At 44.0% G+C, this 21,328-nt stretch overlaps 1 protein-coding gene across 2 annotated transcripts in view; it reads right to left on the reverse strand.

Moving 5' to 3' along the window:
- The window catches only part of KPNA3 (karyopherin subunit alpha 3), an 86,535-nt gene that overhangs the window by 17,736 nt on the left and 47,471 nt on the right, over positions 1-21,328 (reverse strand). Inside the window, exons 10-15 of one of the 2 annotated variants that reach the window (XM_084821490.1) lie at positions 15,180-15,224; positions 6,110-6,241; positions 3,390-3,518; positions 955-1,059; positions 772-843; positions 517-679 (exon numbers count right to left, since the gene is read on the reverse strand). In XM_084821490.1, coding sequence (XP_084677616.1) covers positions 517-679; positions 772-843; positions 955-1,059; positions 3,390-3,518; positions 6,110-6,241; positions 15,180-15,224 — 646 coding nt within the window. The remainder of the gene's footprint in view (positions 1-516; positions 680-771; positions 844-954; positions 1,060-3,389; positions 3,519-6,109; positions 6,242-15,179; positions 15,225-21,328) is intronic. The other variant, XM_084821501.1, reaches the window with a different exon arrangement.

Genomic DNA, 21,328 nt, shown 5'->3' on the forward strand with positions numbered 1-21,328 from the left:
CATCCCCCCACCACGCCTGCAGAGAGGAACCAGCACCAGAAGCCTAGTAATCACTGGGATGTGCTCTAAGAATTACAAGTTAGTCAAAAAGAAACCCTCCACTTCCAGATCACCATATTCCTGTTAGAATAAGAACAGGCTAAGTATCACAATGGGGCTGTTTGCACATAACAGCAGTGTTCAGCAGCAAATTATGGGTTAATTAACCCATGAATTGTGGGGACGCAAGCCATTTTCGGTTTATGGCAACAACCTACAACATTCATCGATTGTTACCGTGACATCTGAACCCAGGCACTCTGGGTTGTTCATGGGTTAAACAACCCAAAGTTAACCCATAGTACACAGTGCGCATCCCCACAATTTGTTGGTTAGTTAAACCATGATTTGCCACTGAACCAATGCCATTACGTGGAACAAAGTCAGTATGTCAATTGTTGCATCGCAGGCTTTCTTGGGGGAGGGAGAATAAAATCCCATGGATATTATACCTTACCTTACCAAATCACACCTTACCTCCACATTCTTCTATAATTTCTGCTATTGTGCTTGCCTCATCACCAGCCATTATTAGAATGTTTTTCAGCCCATCCAGAACCACCTGCACAACTTGAGAATCTTTGACTGAGAGCAAGTTACAGAATGGTGGGATTACATTCTGTTGCACAAGGTATTCAACCTAAATAGAAGCAAGAGATACTTAGAATTACATGTGATCTTACTTACAACTTATTCTAAATTTACTACTTGGACTACTTAAGACACACACACCTGATCTTTTCTACCACTTATTGTTAAGTTGCTAATTGCCCAAGCAGCTTCCTTTTGTGTGCCAAAGTCCCCCTAGAGGATATAAAAGATTATTTGTATTAGCAAAGTAGCACCTGTAGACATACGATCTCATGCTAGTTTATCAAAAATATGAGCAACAGGAAATTCTGGCATTTGACTGACCTTAGCCAGCTGGTGAATTATCATAGGGATAAGTCCAGCATCTATTACAGCTTGAACCTGTTGCTGATTTCCTGCGGTGATATTGGAAAGGAACCAAACTGCTTCCTATAATCAAAACAAAATTTGCATATGAGCATATGAGGCTGCCTCACACAGGCAGAGATATTAACTGGAGATGCCAGGAATTTTGGACCTTCTTCATGCAGAATGTCTGCTTTGCCATTGAGCTATAGCAGGCTTCCCCAACCTGGTGTCTTCCAGATGTGTTGGAATACAACTCCTATCATCCCCAGCCAGCATAGCTCAGATACTTTTCTTCTAGGAAATGACCATAAAAATCAACAAAACTTTACAACAAAATTGAGCCTGAAACGGGTTCAACAAAACTTCCATGAACAAATAACTACAGGATCTACTGTAGTATTTCTCAAATTGTGGGTTGTGACCCACAGGTAGGTCCCAATGTGTTCCTAGGTGGCTCACACAATGAGCGGCTTCCTCCCCCACCCCCCGCCCTGCACTGGGCCAAAAACACACCACTGCCCTTTTAAGAGAAAGGCTCCCTCCCTCCATGTCTGCAGCTAGATTTCTCCTCTTTGTTAGCACTAGTTCCAGGATAACACTATTTTAATGCTAAGAAAAAAGTGCATTCTTTTCAAACATCTTGAAAAGCCCTTACTATCTCAGGAGTACCTGCCTGCCTGCAGCACTTTCTATTTATTCTTCTCCTTGCCATGATCCAGCAGAAAGGAGAAACTGAGAATGAGAGAGAGAGAGAGAGAGAGAGAGAGAGAGCGAGCTGGAGGCAGGCAGGTGCACAGATGAGGCCCAACCACAAAGCACAGCAGGAGGACTGTGTTTTGGAAAGCCACTCTCACCACCACATTCCATGGTGAGGCCTTCAAACTCACACTTGCACCTGCCTGCAGTTCTCGCTCCCCCTCTTCTTGTTCTTGTGGCTTGAGCTGGATTGCAGCAAGGAAAATGAGAAATACAGAGAAAGAAAAGAGATAGAGACAGAGCACAATGGACCAACTGGATGGAAAGCCTCCAGATGGGAAGTCTCCATGGGCATCTCCTATGATATAGAAGTAGGTGCTACTTAAGGCAACTGTGAAGGGCTTTAAAGGTCAAAACCAGCACCTTGCATTGAACTTGGAAGTGATTTGGTAGCCAGTGCAGATCTCTCAAAGCTGGTGAGATATGTACCCAGGAAGTCATACCAATAAAAATCCTGTATTTTGAACATGCAGATTACAAACAGTCTTCAAGGGCAGCCCTACATACAACATATTACACTAGTCTAAGCAGAATGTTACTACAGCATGAATCATGGTTGCAAGACTATCCCTGCCAGGCAGAGGTCATAGTTGGCATACCAGCCTCAGCTAGTGGAAAGCACTCCATTCCACTGAGGATACCTGAGCCAAGTGACAAAGCTGCATCAAGGAGTATTCTGAAAGTGCAAACCTGATCTTTCAGAGGGCAACCCCATCCAAACTAGGTTGAAATTCCTCTCCCAAGACTAGGGAACCATCCACCTGCAGTACCTCCATCTTATCAGGACTCCATTTCTGCTTATTGTCCCTCATCCAGCCCATTATCAAGTTCAGACAATGTAGCACTTCTATTGTCCCACCTAATTTAGATGAGAAAGAGCTGAGTGTTATCGGCATTCTATTGCCTCTGAACTCAAAATGACCTCTCCCAGTGGCTCCATATTGTTTTTAATTAGCATGGGGACAAAATGGAACCCTGTGAGATCCCTTAACAGAGGTATCTAAAAGGTTACCCTCTGGAATTAGCCATGCAAACTGGAGTGGAACCACTGTATCACAGTGCTCCTGACACCTAATTCACATAGCCAGCCCAGGAGGATACCATGGTGTATAGTATGAAAAGCTGCTGAGAAGTCCAGGAGAATCACTTAGGTTGCACTCTACCTTGTCTCTCTACTGATCATCAAGGTGGTTTCTATGCTAAAACCAGCTCTGAAATGGGATTAGAAAATCACTTTTATCCAAGAGAACTTGGAGCTATTCAACCACCATCTTGCCCAAAGTGGGGATATTCACAATTGCCCCCTCTCACAAGGAGGCATTAACCACATGGACCCAGCCAATCCTTTCTTGCTAGATGTTACCAGCCAATAACAGCAGGACTGAGCATATTAGTGGTATTTTGCTTTTCACAGTACACAACAATCTTTCTCCTGTCACCTGCGCCAAGGAGAAAGGAATTGTCCTCAAATATAAATCTCATTTTAACAGTAGCACCAGAGCAGTGTAAACGCTGAAATTCTTAGTAGGAATGGGGATAATCCTTTTTAAATTATAAGAAATTCTACTTGCTGTACAGTGCAAAACTTGAGGCTTCTTGCTCTGTTAACTTAAAGAACAGATTATAGTAAGATTTCAACATCACTGATTACTCACCTTGTTTATCTTCTCTTTTGGATGTGTCAGAAGATTTGGGAAATGGGAGAGGACATCGCAGTTGAGAACAACTTGTGTCTGCTCATCAGTACCAGTTACTATGTTGCCAACTGCTCTCAGTGCTGCAGTCTATGTTTCAAGAAATGATTTGATTAACGTCTTTAATTGTTTTTAAAGGGATCATTCATGCATCATTCGTAGGGCTAGTTCATATGAACCTCATGTAGAATGTTAACGGGGCATATGCATATAGACTGTGCTCATTTGATCCAGCTGCCCCCCAACCCCGCAACCACACACACTTTTTGAAATGTTCTTTTGAGATTTTTTTTAAAACACAAACAATGGAGAATGGTGATTGAAAATAATTCCTTGAAAACACACAGAAAAAGTTGCAGAAACCAACTTGTACATCAACAGGTCCAGTTCAGGGATAGTAACTCATCAAAGCCAGATAACAAGCATGTTACATACCCAGAGTGACAGAAAAGTGGAGGTATTATGCCAGCTATATAATAAAGATGCTATATAACAAATATACTTTATTAATAAAATAAAAGGAAGAAAAAACGAGAGGACAGAAACATAAGGTAGAAGAAAAATCACCTCAGCAGTTGCAACATGAACAGTGAACAATGAGAGAAGTTCACTACAAGGCTATCACAATAGTGGTCAAAAGAGAAGTACGGTGGGCTGTCCCACACTGGAGGCGTTCGTCCGAACCCAGCCTCCCTATGGTTTGCAAATGTACAACACATTTTTAGAAAAAATCCCTGGAGGAGGCGGACTCCAAAAACAGCCCTACAAAGTCTGATCATGATCAGTGGCCACGGAAAGCTGGCTGACTGTTGAGAAAAAATAATTTGGAAAAAGAGGGTAGGGACAGAGACAAGAGAGATAAAAATGGCAGAGAGAAACAGATTATTGTCCAGACAGATCATACCCTGGTTCACTGTCAGCAGGGGTGGAAATAAGCTGCCCAAAGAAATCAGTGATAGAATCAGAGCTGGAAATGACCATGAAGGTTATCTGATCCAGCCTGTACTCAGTGCCAGATCTGCAATGCAGGATGCAACTACAGCATCCCTGTCAGATGGCTGTTCAGTATCTGTTGAAATACTTCCAGTGAAAGAGAGCCTATGACCTCCCAAGGCAGTCTGTTCCACTGTTGAACAGCTTCTACTGTTAGGTTCTCCTAATGTTTTCCCAAATTGTGTTTCCCTGAAATGTCCCTGTCTTGCCCCCTGGAGCAACAGAGAAATCCAAGATATTAATGTAGCTGAAATGGGGCACCAGTGTGTCCACCCCAGCTTCCACCCTCCAAAAGCTAATGGAAAGAGAAGAGCTCCTGCTCTTTCTAATGCAGTTCTTATTTAGTATGAAACTTTAACAAAAAATAAGACTGCTAATTCAAATTCCAACGCAAATGTAGTTCGCTGTCCCCATGCTGCAGGTTGGAACGCATCATGGCTGAGAGGGTGTGGCTTATGACAGCCCCTACAGATAAAGAAAGAATCTGGGCAAATACTCAAGTTCTACTTCAGGCAACATCCACATATTCGGACTTGTGTTTATGATCAGCTATTGCCATTTTTAAACTTCTCCCTCAACTTCATTTGTTTTCACATATAAATATCCTCCTGTTACACCTGCCAATAATCTACAGCAGCCTTCCCCAACCTGGTGCCCTCCAGATGTTTGAACTTCAACTCCTATCAGCCCCAACCAGCATGGCCTATGGTGAGGAATACTAGAGTTGCAGTCAAAAATGTCTGTACGGCACCATGCTGGGGAAGGCTGGCTATGGGGTGGTTAACATACAAAGGATAGAAAGACAAGAGGGATGCCCGCCTGTCAGTTCTGAAATGGGCACCCATCCTGCCTGTCTTCCATAGGGTTATGTCTCATTCAAGTAATGACATCAGCAGGCAGGAAAATTTTCTGCTGCCTCCTTATGGGATACTGGAAGAACAAAGTAAAATGTAAACAAGAGTAAAACGAAAGAAGAGGCAATATCCCCACCACCGCCACCCTGCTGCAACTAGTTAATGTGCCCAAGGGGATTTTGTTTCTTGAATGGGAGTCTGTTTCAAAATCAATTTGAGGGAAAGGGCATATGAGACTTCCTGTTCAAAGTACGAAAAAGAATAACACATCTGTTTAGATCCCAGCCAGTTGAAACAACATGAACAGAGCAGTAGCAAGATAAAATGCTATTGGTTTGGTTTTATTTCTCACATATAAAAAGCACTTGAGAACAAGGTCTAATGGAAACAATTTTCAAAGTAAATCTGCAGTTGCACAACCCTCAAAACAACTATACCATGAGGTTACCTTATGTGGATTAATTTCTGAGACACACATTATAACCATTCAGCTATAAAGCAACAGGTATATACCAAGTTCATATTATTTACAATGCTCAATCCCTACAATAGCTAAACTTCAATTTAGCCAACATGAAGAGCCTGGTGGATTACAACATCCTGGCGGATTACAACATTAATAAAATAAAAATGCCCTGCAATTAAAAAGAATTAAGACACAGCTGACTTAATCATAATGAAAAAGCACTGCCCAACATTTGGGTAATACATGTGCATGAAAACAAGTAGAGTTACATTTGAATCTGTACACAACAATGAAGTTAATTGGGTTGTGGCAATATGCCAGTGATAACTTCAGTTATAATGCAATATCATACAATAAAAAATGCTTACCTGAACTTTGACCTCCTGATGGCTCAGAAGAGGAACTAAAAAAGGTACAACACCTGAATCTATCACCATCTGTATTTGTTCATTGCCACCATCTGTCAGGTATGACAAAGCCCAAACGGTGTCCACAAGAATCTACAAAAGAGGGACATTTCACCGTCAATATAAGACTGCAGTAAACATTTGAGTGGGATTAATATCTCTACATGAGAACTTGTAATTTATGATATGCTATGAAAGAGCATTTACTATATTCTTTAAATTATTTGCTAGCATTTTCTGTGCATTTCCTTCATACTCTTCAAGAAATGATAGCGAGTTCCAGCTAGAGGAATATAGATGGTGGTGCTGACACATTATTTTTAGTAATAATCTCAGCATAATCACAGGAAATTTCAACAAAGGAAGAAAAAATGTTTAGCCTGCCTTGGTGCAGGCATATTCTCTAGGGCAGGGGTGGGGAACCTCAGGCCCAGGGGCCAAATGTGTTTCTCGGGGGAGGGGGGCAAATAGCTATGTCCCCTTTCCCTGGCCCCATCCACTTTCACCCAACCACCCATTGTTTGGTGGTGTCCTGGCTCTGGGGAAGTTTTTCCCCTCATTCTAAAAGGTTGAAATCCCTCCCCTAAGGCTTAGTCATTGGCAATAAGCGCCACAATAACTATACTGGCATTTTGCCCCTGCCCTTCTGCCTTTGGCCCTGCCCACCACTGGAATGCAGCCCCCAAGAGCTTCTCTGAAATGGAATGTGGCCCTCAGGCTAGAAGAGGTTCCCACCCCTGCTCTAGAGACAGAATTGTTTCCACCAGGGTATTACTTTGGTCATGGCTCTAGCAAAACAACTCCAGGGGGCAGACTAGTTGCCTAAACATGTGAGCACAAGATGCATTTCTTTGGGACTCTTAAATGATCCGAAAGAGAACTATCAAGGGGCTTCTGGATCTGGATTGCTTTTGTCAAATCTTTTAACAGCAGCTAGGATTGCTAGCTGCTGTTAAAAGCAGCTAGCAATTGGAACTCCTACCATTAGGAGTTACAATTATTAAGGAGTGATCAAGGTATTAGAAATTACTAAAATGAAGAAGTTAACTGATATGGTCCACAGAAGAAATGGATTCCTAAGCAAATTGGGAGAAAAACAAACTCAATTCTGAGTTATTTAGTTATTTATTTCATTTCTATACCACCCATAATTTGGAGGGTTGACAAAATTTAAAACCCCAAAGCGCAGCATAAAACAATATAAAATCTTGTTAAATATTATAATATTATAAAATATGAAAGCTTAAAACCACAATATAACAGTACAACCAGAATAAAACCTAGCAGCAATGCAGAGATTTAAAATACAGATTTAACACACTAAAGCTAAAGGACTAAGAAGCTAAAATACTGGGAGAATAAAAAGGTCTTCACCTGACACTGGAAAGAGAACAACGTAGGTGCCAAGCGCCTCTCTAGGGAGCTCATTCAACAGCCAGGGTGCCACAGCAGAAAAGGCCCTCTTCCCGGTAGCTACCCACCTCACTTCCTTTGGCAGGGGCTCATGGGGAAGGACCGCTGAGGATGACCTTAGGGTCCAGGCTGGTACATATGGGAGGAGGCAACCCTTCAGTTAACCTGGCCCCAAAGCCATTTAGGACTTTGTATGTTAATACCAGCACGTTGAATCGGGCCTGGAAAGGGACTGGCAGCCAGTGCAGCTGGAAAAGTACTAGCATAATGTGATCTCATTGGCCAGTCCCTGTTAACAATCTTGCTGCCCTATTTTGGACCAGCTGAAGTTTCTGTGCACTACAAACCTGATCCTTTAGGGGGAGTGCATCCCACTCCAGAACAGGTCAAACGTCACCTAGCCAGGTAGACGAACCACCCACCAACAGTACCTCCATCTTGTCTGGATTGAGTTTCAGTTTATTGGCCCTCATCCAGTCCATTACCATGCCCAGGCAGTGATTAAGAACAGCCATTCCCTCACCTGGATTTGATGAAAAGGAAAGATAGAGCTGGGTGTCATCTTCATATTGATGACACCCCTGGATAACCTCCACCAGCAGTTTCGTATAGATGTTGAACAGCATAGGTGATAAAATAGAATGCTGTGGAACCTCATGGCATAATTGCCAAGGCACAGAGCAATAGTCCCCAGCACCACCTTCTGGAATCGGCCATCAAAGTAGGAGCAGAACCACTGCAGTGCAGTGCCTCCAACTCCCAACCCAGACAACCTATCCAGAAGGATACCATGGTCGATGGTATCGAAAGCCGCTGAGAGGTCCAGGAGAATCAACAGAGTCACACTCCCCCTGTCCCTCTCCCAGTAGCAGAGGTGTATTCCTGCCAGATCTCAGTCATCATCATCATCATTTATTACATTTATATCCTGCCTTTTTTCCTCTTTAAGGTACCCAAGGCAGCGTACATAATCCCCCTCCTCTCCATTTAGCCTCACAACAACAACCCTGTGAGGTAGGCTGGGCTGAGAGTCTGTGACTGGCTTCTGTGGCCAAGTGGGGACTAGAACCCAGATCTCCTGGCTCCCAGTCCAACACTCTAGCCAGTCCTGGTACTTTTTATGGAGCCGGGTCCCAGCTTGTTGCTGTGGGATGGGCAACTGGAAACACCAAAGAGGCTGTCACGCCAGTCCTAGCACAGCTGCTGCTATTTCAGGCTGCAGTAGCAGCTGCCGCTCTCTCATCCTGCACCATCCCCCACCCATCCAGAGAGATGTTGTTCGGTGCTTTAGAATTCACCTCCTGCACCCTTGGCAAGGCCAACGAGGCACCACGCGCTGCTGCGCTGCTGCCACCTTGCAACCTGGGCACCCTGCCCCGCCATGCCCCTGCCTCTCCTCGCCACCTTCTGTCCCTTTGCAGAGGGCTGTGTGGCGCCCCTCTTTGCTGTCTTCCTACCAAGCTGACCCCAAGGCGTAGCGCTGCGTAGCTCGGCAGGGCAGGCACGCAAGGGGATTCCCTTCCATCCCACGCAGCTGGGATCAGTGGATGGCACAACCCATTGATTGGGTTGCTTGACCCAGCTTCACAATCACGACTCTCAAGGACTTGGGGAGTTTGGACCGAGGAAGAGCGAATTAGGCTGACTCGCCTAATCTGCAAGCAGAAGGCGCTGCAATAATGAGATTTTGTGTGTGTTATATATATAACCCATTTTAGCTAGGGGGGTGTGTGTGTGTGTGTGCAGAACTGGCTCTCCTTTCCTTTAGTCTGGGCAGCCTTAAAATGACACCATCCAATGGAGGCTTGCTTACATGCTTACAAGTAAAGTGCCCATTGAACATAGCAGGGAGTTATTCCAAAATAAACATACATTGGGCTGCAGTGACTCCAGAAAGGGAACGCTGCCTGCTTGCACTGGGGTTGGTGGCAGCTTCCTCAGGCAGGGCTCCAGCTGCTGCCACTCGTGGAATGCACTGCCAAGGGGCTGCTGCTGCTGCTGGCGATGGCAGCTGGAGCAGCTCCTTGCAGCTGTGGGTGCCAGGTTAGCAGAAGGCTATGAGGCAACGGAGCCATCATTGCTGTGGGAAGGAGAAAGGGAGTTGGGGGCTTGCGTGGTATGTTTCCGTCCTTCGTCTTGGCTGTCTGCATGGAGATCGCACCTGACTTTGTACACTCCCCTTCCTCCATTCCCTTCCTTCCCCTCCTCTTGATCGTGCCCCTGCCCCCGCCCATCTTCCCTCCTTGGCCAAAGTTATTAGCATATATAGGTGGACTTGCCCTGCCAAGCACTCACTGCTCGGTGTGTGCTTTTTTGGAAAAGGTGAGTTCTTTTTTCCTTCTGCTTTTCCCTGTGTGCTTAGTGGGAGGGAAACTGGGGAAGGTGGAGTCTGTCTGTGTTTTGCCACTCCACAGTACATGGTCTTGAGGAGGTTACTGTAAAAAAAAGGTAGGCACAGGCCTCTAGAAGTTAATGGGGTGTAAACACTCATGGATTCCTGACAGGCCTCTTACATTTCTTTATAACAACAAAACAGCCCATTTGGCTGTTGCAGCTGAAAGAGGCAGTGAGTCAGTTTATGTCTCTTTCTTGACTGTACATTTGTATGAGAGAATGCATCAATGTTTGTTTTCTGTGTGCACTCTATTTTGTAAAGGAGAAGCTTGTGTTTGTATTTGTATTCTACCATGGAAGAGATATAAGTCTTTGGCTTCCAGGAAAGCATGGAAGATGATTTCCACTAAAGCATGTAATGAAAAATGGTTTTGCATTATTATTGTACAGTCAGGGCCAGAAATATTGGAGCAAGGATAACTGTTTTGGCAGTTGGCCTCTGTATACCACCACATTGAAGTTGAAAGGAAACACACCCAGATGGGAGCGGAGTCAGGACTTTCAGCTGTAATTCAAGGGGTTTGACAAAAGTGGGGCACTAACCATTCAGGAAGGACAGCCAGTGGCATACACACACCCCTATCGTTGGTGGCTCATAAGTAATAGAACAAACCAACATCATGTCAAACTTAAGGGTTGCCTTTAATACCTGGATGAAAATCCTTTGCAGCCAATGACTGCCTGAAGTCTGGGACCCATGGACATGACCAAATGCTGAGTTTCCTCCCTTGAGATGCTTGGCCAGGCCTTTACTGCAGCTGCCTTCAGCTGCTGCTTGTTTGTGGGTCTTTCTGCCTTCAGTCTTGTCTTCAGTAAGTGAAAGGCATGCTCTATTGGGTGGAGATCAGGTGACTGACTTGGCCATTGAAGAACATCCCACTTCTTTGCCGTCAGAAACTCTTGGGTAGCTTATGCTGTATGTTTTGGGTCATTATCCATCTGCAATATGAAGCAGCGTCCTATCAGTGTGGTAGCATTCAGCTGAATCTGAGCAGGAAGTATAGCCCTATACGCTTCAGAATTCATCCTGCTGCTTTTATCAGTAGTCAGGTCATCAATAAACACCAGTGACCCAGCTCCATTGGCAGCCATACATGCCCATGCCATAACACTGCCTCCACCATGTTTGACAGATGATGTGGTATGCTTTGGATCATGAGCTGTTCCTTTCCTTCTCCATACTTTTCTCTTCCCATCATTCTGGCACAAGTTGATCTTGGTTTCATCAGTCCAAAGAATCTTATCCCCGATCTGGACAGGCTTGTTTAGGTGTTTGTCGGCAAAGGCTAATCTGGCCTTTCTGTTCTTGAGCGTTACCAGTGCTTTGCACCTTGTTGTGAAGCCTCTGTATTTAGCCGTCTCTTGACTGTAGATGTTGACAGTGACATGCCTACCTCCTCAAGAGCGTTCTTGACTTGGCTAGATGTTGTGAAAGGGTTCCTCTTCACCATGAGCAGAATTCTGCAGTCATCCACTTTAGTTGTCTACCGCGGTCTTCCAGGCCTTTTGCTGTTGCTGAGCTTGCCAGTTAATTCCTTCTTTTTCAAGATGCTCCAACCTGTGTACTGGCCACTCCAACTGTTTTTGCTATCTCTCTGATGGGTTCATTTTGTTTCCTCAGCCTAATAATGGCCTCCTTCACTCGCATGGACACTTCTTTGGACCTCATGTTGGGAGTTCCAGTGAACAGCTACCAAATGCAAATGTAACACTCAGAACCACCTCCAGGCCTTTTATCTGCTTGACTGGCCATGGGGTACCCAGGAAACAGGCCACACCTGGCCATGCAGCTGCTTGTCAGCCATTCGTTCCATTACTTGTGAGCCACCAACGATGGGGGGGGGGGGTATGCCACTGGCTGTCCTTCCCAAATGGTTAGTGCCCCACTTTTATCAAACCCCTTGAATTACAGCTGAAAGTCCTGACTTCGCTCCCATCTGGGTGTGTTTCCTTTCAACTTCGATGTGATGGTGTACAGAGGCCAATTGCCAAAACAGTTATCCTTGTTCCAATATTTCTGGCCCTGACTGTATATGTGTGTATGTTGTGCATGAGTTCAGTAATGGGGGCAGAGTAGGAGGTTCACTACAGGTGGCTACTCCAGGGCCCATCGTGGCCTTGAGCTGGCCCTTGCTGAGTGGCTTTGAGGATATCATCATTAGCAGTGGCAGTGGCAGTTGTTTCTTGAACTAGAGAATGTGGGTCCAGAGGAATGCTTTTGTGTGCTATGATTTCCCCAAGGTTGAGACATTGCTCAGAAGGCCACATGAAGGGTTGGATCCAGACTTAGTCCTGCTTAGTGTACTCAGTGAAATCAATGGGAAAAGTTAGTCATGACTTATGACTATCTTAAGTTTCTCTGATTTCAGTGAGTCTACTCTAAGCATAACTAAGGCTGGATCCAACTAAAATACCCTAAGAGATGACTGAACTATGGACTCTGGACTCATGAAAAAACCCTATGAAGTTAGTGGTTGCAGAGGCCACAGAATGTTAAAAGAAACTAAAACAGTGATCAACAATCCAGAATGCTGCCTAGGAAGAATATAGCAAGATGTGTTTCTGGCACTGGGGGTGATCAGTTGGAACTTCTGGAAGCTATTGTCTTGTTCTTGTTGAATCTCAAAAAGACATACTTTCATCCTGCATTCATCATTCAACACAACTCCAAAGTGACTGAAAGCTCTTTTTTATTGTATAATCTTACAAAGATGTATAATCTTAGAAGGGGGCGTGGCTGTGAGGGGGCGTGGCTGTGACTATCATAAGGGAACCTGCACTTCTGAATTTGCCACTACACTACTGCCTGGCAGGGGTCATCCCATAGGGCGACCAAGGCAGTTTCTGTTCCAAAACCAGGCTTGAAGCCCGATTAAAATGGATCTAGATAATACGTTTCATTCATATGTGCCTGGAGTTGTCCTGCAACCACCTGCTCAAGCACCTTGCCCAGGAAAGGGATGTTGGCCTATAGTTGTTAACAACCTCTGGGTCCAGGTTAGGCTTTTTCAGGAGTGGCCTGATTACTGCCTCTTCTAAAGCGGCAGGCACCACTCCCTCTCTCAAGGAGGAATCTACAACGTCCTGGACCCAGCCAGACCTTGTTTGATGTAATACGCCATAAAGGGCAAGGCCTGAGCACACAGGTGGTCAACCAGACTTGGCCAAGCACCTTGTCCTCATTCTTGGGCCGCAATAACTGAAACTCATCCAATAAAACTGGACCAGACGGTGCTCTGGACGCCTCTACCAATGGAACTGCATTAATCGTGGTGTCCAATTCATGATGAATCTGAGCAACTTTATCTTCAAAGTGCTGTGCAAACTCATCACAGCATGCTACCAGTGGTTCCACAGTCTCTCTCCCTGGCCCGGATTGTAACAGGCCACTCAAAAAAGCTTCACTGGACAACACTGAGAAGATGCAATGCTGATGGAAAATAACTGTCTCTTTGCCACCCTCACCGCCACAAAGTAGGCTTGATAATGAGCTCTAACCTGTGTTTGGTCAGACTCAGCACGGGTTTTCCTCCACCTGCATTCTAGCTGTCTCCACTCTTGCTTCATTTCCCTCAGCTCAGGTCTATACCAAAGAGCTGGCCAGGCTCTGCTCAGAGGGAGTGGGTGATCGTGTCAATCACCCAAGTCATCTCTGCATTCCACAGAGCGACCTGGGCTTCGACAGGAGCACCAGCCATATCAGCAGGAAAATCCCCCAGAGCCCTCTGGAATCCATCAGAATCCATTAGCCTCCGGGGGCGGACCATTGTAAGAGGTCCCCCACCCTTGCAGAGGGGAAAGGCTGCCAAGGGTCTAAATCTCAGTACGAAGTGATCTGACCATGACAAGGGGACAGACGTTAATTCTCCCACTTTCAGATCGCCATCCTCCTACCCAATACAGAAAACCAGATGACGCGTGCGTCCTTTTACATGTGTTTGGCTAAGGACATGTTGGGACAGCCCCATGGTTGTCATGGCAGCCCTGAACCCTGAGCCGCCCTGGATACAGTGGCCTCGGCATGGAAGTTGAAATCTTCCAGGAACGACATCCTAGGGGTCCTCAGCACCAAATCCAAGACCACCTCCAGCTCAGGCAGAGAGACTGAAGGGTAGTGGGGTGGGCAGTACTCTAACAGAATCCCTAATCTATCCCAGGTACCTAACACAATATCTGCACTCAAATGAACAGAAAGCCTAGAGAGGGAGATAGAACTCCTACAGACCATGGCAACCCCCCTCCTTCCCGACGCTTGAGTCGGTGTTGGTGCTGCACTGAGTACCCAGAAGGGCACAGCTGGGGAGAGTAACCCCTCCCAGTTCACCCACCCAAGTCTCAGTAATACATACCAGGTCAGCTCCCTCATCCGCAATCAAATCATGGATGAGGGAGATGTTATTTTGGACCAACCTGGCATTCAGCAGCAGCAGCACCAGACCCAACCGCAGCTTGTAAGGCCACCAGGAACCATCTGGTCAGGGAAAGACCCAGAAGAGGGGATAGCCGCAAGGTATCTAGTCCCTCTTCTCCTCAGCTAGAGAACCCCCTCAGTAAGCTTTAAACAAAATATATTTTTCTTTAATACTGAACATTTAACAGAGTAATCCTATATATGTTGCCTCTGAAGTAACTCCCATGGAGCTCAATGTGCCTTACTGCCAGGGAGGTGTGTATAGGATTTAGGGATGTTGGAGAAATGGATTCAAATGAGTTCAGATTTTTATGAATCTGATCTATGGATTCTGCAGCAGACCGGCTGTTTCCAAGTCATGCGGATTCTGTGGACTTGCGAACTGATTTTTAACTTTTGGGAGGGATTCGCACGAATTCACACTTACGCAAGTGGAACGAAATTTCCATACATCCTTAAAAAAAATCCAATTCCATCAACAAGTGGACAACAGAATCAAAGACACCTGACAATCCACGAAACACAGGCAGAACAGATTTAACAAATTCTATACATCCCTAATAGGATTACAGTACAAATTCAATAGTAAAAAATGTTTAATGGTATATGTATGTTATTAATTATGGTAGACAGCTCCTACTTTTACTATTTCTTCTCACAAGAAAAAAGCCAAATCATGGTATATCTTCTAGACACAGAAACAATTTTTTTAATACAGTTCAGGAAAAATATAAGTAGTAAAGCTCTTGAAATTCAAAAAAAAACAAGGACTCCTCAGATACAGGCAAAATAAACTTTCAGCATTATACTTACATTTATATCTGTATGGTATATGAGAACACACAAGGCTGGTAAAATCTGGTGAAGAAAATGTATTACAACAGTCCATTAATATTACAGGAAAGTGAAATACACTGAAAAATACACTCAAGCAAAACTAAGAGACCAACAGTTAAATTTACTTACTGCAGTTACAAACATGGCCATGGAGCAACAGACATATTTAATAATATAATAAATGTAGACTCTCATGCTCTGTTAGGTTCCTTGATTCTGAGCCCATCAGGTACAATGTTGACAATTCTGTGGGGAAATGGTGCTGGCATTCCACATAAACAAGTCCTTACATCAAATGAGTCTGCAGGCAAAACTAGATGTGATGTGGAAGACATGCAAACACTTTTCCAGCAGTGTGTGTGTGGGGGGGTTAATGGAAATACAGCCATGAGAAGCTGCGAATTTAGTTGAAATAGTGGCAAGGATGTTTGACCCTTTCCCACAGAAGCATTTTTTAATCCAGATCATCATGACTACCACCAACTCCAGCTGCTTTCTCAGCCGCAGTGTAAAAGGTATGGAGCAATACCAAATACTGCTGTTGTACTCCTCGTTTTGTTGTGCAAGCAGGACCCACCGCAACAGAAAACAAGCAGTTCAAACAGCAACCCAAGTAACAAGCATAAATGCTTGTTTTCGGATCGGAACAGGTCAGTGGAGCTTCCTTCTGCAAGGTCCACTGACCTGCCTCATTCCCGAAATGAGCATTTCAACTCGTTTCTGGCTGCTTTTTGAATCACTAGCGTCCCGTTGTGCTAGCAGTGGGTCCTGCTGGCCCGTGGGCAGAGTGAAACCCATGAAACCCTCCTATCTTCTTCCTTTGGTGAGGAAAGCACAGTTGGGGACGGCGAACAGCCCAGGCAAAAAGAGTTAAAAAGAAAGGTGAGAGATGGCTGCTATATCACATCTAATTTAGCTTTCAGTGAAGTTACTTCAGCTTAAACACAGCTGCACTTGTCCAGAATCCTGCATGTCCCTACATGTATATACAATTCTAATAGGATTGTCATATGAACAAAGCTGCTCATGATTTAGCTTACATTTGTAGCCATCTTTTTGTTTAAATTAATAAGCAGTTCTCTATCATGCTTTCTTATCTGTTTAAAGCCTAACTAATCAGGGAGATTTCCCATATTTTGGGGCTATATAAATGGAAATTGTTCCCTTGAATGTTTTTAGACCTGCAGAATCCAAGCTTATATTAAAACTAACACTTGACCCAAAGATTTTTAGAAATCTACATTGAAAAATTACAAAAAGGGAGCCAAATGAAATTTATTTCAGGAAATGACACAAAATGTGTACAAAATACATTATGAACAGCTGTTTTAGATGCACAGTTTGGTGTATAAACTAGCCTTCTGTGACACTTTGATGCCCAGAAAATGGAAATCAAAAAATCTAAAATGGTTGTCAAAATCACTGCATCTATTATGTAATTATTTAGCACCATCTATGTACATATGGCACTTTACAGAGACAAGCATGACAGGTTCCAATCTCTCCCAACCCAACCACAGTCTAAAGTAGGCACAGGGAAACAACAGAGCAAGGGGGAAATGGAAGTATGAGTAAACAAGGGGAAACTATGTGATTAATTACATGTACTTTGTTGTAGTTTCAATAAGGTATAGGGACTGGGGGGGGGGTGATCCAAAGGCTTCCCAGAGAAGGTGAAATTTGAGGAGCATCTTAAAGGAAATAAGGGAGGTGGTCACATGGAGGCATTCTGAGAGAAGGTTCCAGGCATAAGGGGCAGCTTGAGATAATGGGCAGAGTCATTTCAGGGGACAGGAGATCTATGGGCAGCTAAGGGTGGAGGAACTGATAGGTGAAGGTCACAGGAAAAGATGTGTAAGGATATAAGAGCAGAGAGATAAGGAGGGAACCTAGGAAGCTGCCTTACACTGAGTCAGACCATTGGCCCATCGAGCCCAGTATTGTCAACACTGACTGGCAGCAATAGCTCTCCAGGGTTTCAGGCAGGATTCTTTCCTCGCCCTCCCTGGAGAAACTGGAGACTGAACCTGGGACCTTCTGCATGAAAAACATGTGCTCTGTCACACCGAGCTGTGGCCCATGGCAAAGCCATGGAGGGTTTTCAAGACAAGGACATGAACAGGGCACAGAGATGATCAGGGGACTAGAAACAAAGCCCTGTGAAGAGAGACTGAAAGAACTGGGCATGTTTCGCCTTGAGAAGAGAAGACTGAGGGGAGATAGGATAGCGCTCTTCAAGTACTTGAAAGGTTGTCACAGAGAGGAAGGCCAGGATCTCTTCTCGATCATCCCAGAGTGCAGGACACGGAAGAATGGGCTCAAGTTACAGGAAGCCAGATTCCAGCTGAACATCAAGAAAAACTTCCTGACTGTTAGAGCAATACCACAAGGGAACCAATTACCTAGGGAGGTGGTGGGCTCTCCCACACTGGAGGCATTCAAGGTGAAGCTGGACAGCCATCTGTCAGGGTTGCTTTGACTTCGATTCCTGCATTGAGCAAGGATTCGGACTCGACGGTCTTATAGGCCCCTTCCAACCCTACTATTCTATGATTCTATGATTCTATGAGATTACCAGAGAAGGAATGTAAGGATTGGAGTCACATGATCAGAACAAGAGAGGTGAATAATTTTGTCAGCAGAGCGCTGGATGGACACAGATGAGCCACCAGGAGACCAGAGAGAAGATTGCCATAGTCAAGGCAAGAGATGAACAGGGCACAGACAAGAGTCTTCACTGAAGGGTCAGAGAGAAAGGGCAATAATCGTGCTGTAAAAGGGAGACACGACAAGAATTAGTGACATACTGAATTGGGGGTGGGGAGTGGAATCAAAGAGAAAATAATGGTTTTGTGCCTGATCAACAGGGTGAATGACAACATTTTCAATTGATAAGGAGAATGAACGAGGAGATGAAGACTTGAAAGAAAAGATGCCAAGTTTGGTCTTGGACATATTGAGCTTGAGAGAACGATGAAGAATCCAAGCAGAAATATCAGAGAGGCAGCTGGAGATGCAAGAGTGGATGGAGGGGGAAAGATTTGGGGTAGAAAGGTAGGACTGGGCATCATCAGCATACAGGTGGTACTGAATGCCATGGGAAGTGATGAGGCTACCCAGGGACAGTGTATACAGAGAGAACAGTAGGGGGCCAAGTAAAGAGCCCTTAGGGAGCCCAATGAAAAGAGGGAAAGCAGAGGAAGAGTGCCTCCCTATGGAGATATTGAAAGAGCGATTAAATAGGTAGAGAACCAGCTGAGGACAGAACCACATTTCAATTAAAACTGACAAGTTTTGTAATCAGAACAAAGAAAGGTTTAAAACCACAGAAATACCATTAGATAGTACTTTAGAAGTATTTATGACTACCACTTGTTTTTATATCAGCATGTTAATTTATCATTGTTGTTGTTGTTTCCACCAAATAAATGCCACTCGAGACCATTCATAATGAAGACATAGTATTGGCAAAATAATGCAATTCCAGGGCTATTTTACAGAAGTTAAACAGTTGTTTATTTCCCCGAATGTTTGAGACATTCTAAACTAGCAAAAAAGGAAAAGCTGGGGGTTTATTATAGGTGTGCAAAAAATAGATGCCAGCTAGTGAAAAATGTACTTTAAGGGAAAACCTTTAAATTGCTGTATCTCAGACATTTCTTATACGGATATTATCAAAATGGCTTATAGCTCTCATGATACAGACTCTCCGGGCAAGATTATATGAAGTTGGGACACATAGTCTTGATTTTATTATAAGTAGAATGTTCAGGCATTATCATCTATTGTGGTAAAGAACTCAGAAATAATGCTGAATGACAGGATAACGAAATGATTCAATAATGAATGATGGGAGTTGAAGTTTATTGTCAATGAACATGCAGCTGAACATTATGGGAGAAAAATCTCTGGCTTTCAAGAGTAATACAACATGGGGCAGTATCCAACAGTGTCATTCCACTAGCGCAAATGGAGTTGTGCTAGCTGAAACTAGGTTCCAAACTATGTGCAAGAGGAGAATCCAACTAAACTAAACTAAAGTTACGTTTACACAAGCATGGTTGCGCAACTGGTTGTGCATCACGCTTGCACAACCAGTTGCGCATTATGCTTGCACAACTGCTTGTACAACAAAAAATTCAGCAAAGCTCCACTAGCGCTATTTAAGTATGCAGAATAACACCGTTGGGTACTGCCCATGATTTCCAAATGTACTGGCAACATACCTTCATGAAGGAAGATTCACTGTTGTTCAAGCTCCAGTTAATGCTGCTGCAGAGTTCTCTACTGTAAACCAGGAACTAACATCAGGGGCAAGGGATAGGGAGTGAATTTGTATATCCCCATACTTCGAAGTGCATCTCCTCGATTGGAGGACGACTAAGTAAAATGGTCCTAATCTGAATCTAAAGTAATATTAGGTGCTATTTTTGTAGCTCTAATCCTTTCATTGATTATTATAAAATGATCTGTATCTTTCAGTTTTAATTGAGATGTACTGATTTTGGGAACCAACTTGGATTTTTAAATTTCCATTTTTTCAGCATCATGGTGTCACTAGAAGCCTGGTTAAGGGCACAGTCCTATGCATGTTTAGACAGAAAGAGGTCTTACAACTCCCAGCATTCCCCAGCCAGCAGTAAGGAAGCAATCCTAAGAGATCCATCCTGGGCACTTCTAAGCCTCCGAACTCAGAGGCATACAAGTATCCTATGCAGAGCAGGAGGCGCACTGCACCTCCCACTCTGCATTTAAGCTAGACAGCTGTTTCTGCCCACCTAGCAGAGGCTTTGGGAAGGGGAAGGGAAGGAGGCTGGGGCAGCCATAGGATTTATAACATGGCTGCTGTCCCAGTCTCCTCCCTTCCCTGCCCCCAAATGTCCCCTTTCTCCCATCTATGCCCTATTTTTCAAGCACAAAGAGGTAGCCAGCTCAATTCTTTCCATGCCAGCTCTGAGAGGAAGGGGGAGGGGGCAGGGAGTGCAGTTTCCTGGCTCTGAGGTCCAACCCCTGTTTCTGACCTTGGAGGCAGGAAAGCGAACAATCCTATTGCCCTCCCCCCCGATGCTGAATATATTTCATTTATTGGTGAAATACATTTCAACTGGCTGCCATTTTGTAAGTTTTTTAACTTTGAACTTTGGTTTTTAAAAAGCTCTGGGATAAGTGTTAGGCCTAATATTAACTTGCCCTCAAAATTTCATCAAAACTGGTTAAAGCAGCTTGGCTGCAAAAACAACTGATGCTGGTAAGGAGTCGCTGTTAGCTGTCCCCCTTGGTTTTAGGGTAAAAGCTAAAGTTATTGCTTAGGTACAGATTTGGATTCAACATGTTAACAAGCGTAAAAAAAAAAAAAATCACTCAAGCAAACAACTTCTCCTCACATAGCCTCAAACTTGGAAAAGTGCCCTGACTATAAATGCCATGTTAGGCTGTATTGTCTTGGCTGATATAATTAGATTTTGACTTCACAGTCAGATAAGGTAGATAAATTCCTGAGGAAGTGCTATAATTTATAACTGAAATGAAGCACTAATAAATATGCATTAAGAAAATGTACAGCACATATGCCATTATGGGAAAACTGACTTGCAGTGAAGTTGAGGTGTAATAGTACTTTGTTGAAATTCTTTTCCCCCACCTCATATAATTTTTATTTTGTTTTCCAGTATAATAATTCAAAACAATACAATACTTCAGATTAACACACATATAATATATCCATAGTTGCTAGATCACCTGACTGGAATCTATTCCAATAATAAATGAAAGGAATCTGACTTTTTTGGAAAGTCTGGATAGAACTCATTCTTCCCTCCCACAGCAATTTATAGCTTGTTATTTTATTCCTCACCATGATAGTCCAAATCTTCTTTCCCTACTGAACCAAAGACTGTTGGTATGTTGATTGCCAAATTCTTGCTACAACAATCCTTGCAGCTATTAACATATAACTCACCATCACAACTGAATCTCTAGGGATCTGATCTTTAATATCACCCAGGAGTATAGTTGTTGGAGTTAATTGGAACTCATAGCCTGTAATTTCTCTGATGCTGTTTATTATCTTTTTTCCATTATTCCTTAACCAGATTACAATGCCACCATACTTAGTTGAAATTCTT

The sequence above is a fragment of the Heloderma suspectum genome, chromosome 1, assembly GCF_057233095.1.
Source record: "Heloderma suspectum isolate Gila_16-S chromosome 1, 16-S_ref, whole genome shotgun sequence".
Taxonomy (NCBI): Eukaryota; Metazoa; Chordata; class Lepidosauria; order Squamata; family Helodermatidae; genus Heloderma; species Heloderma suspectum.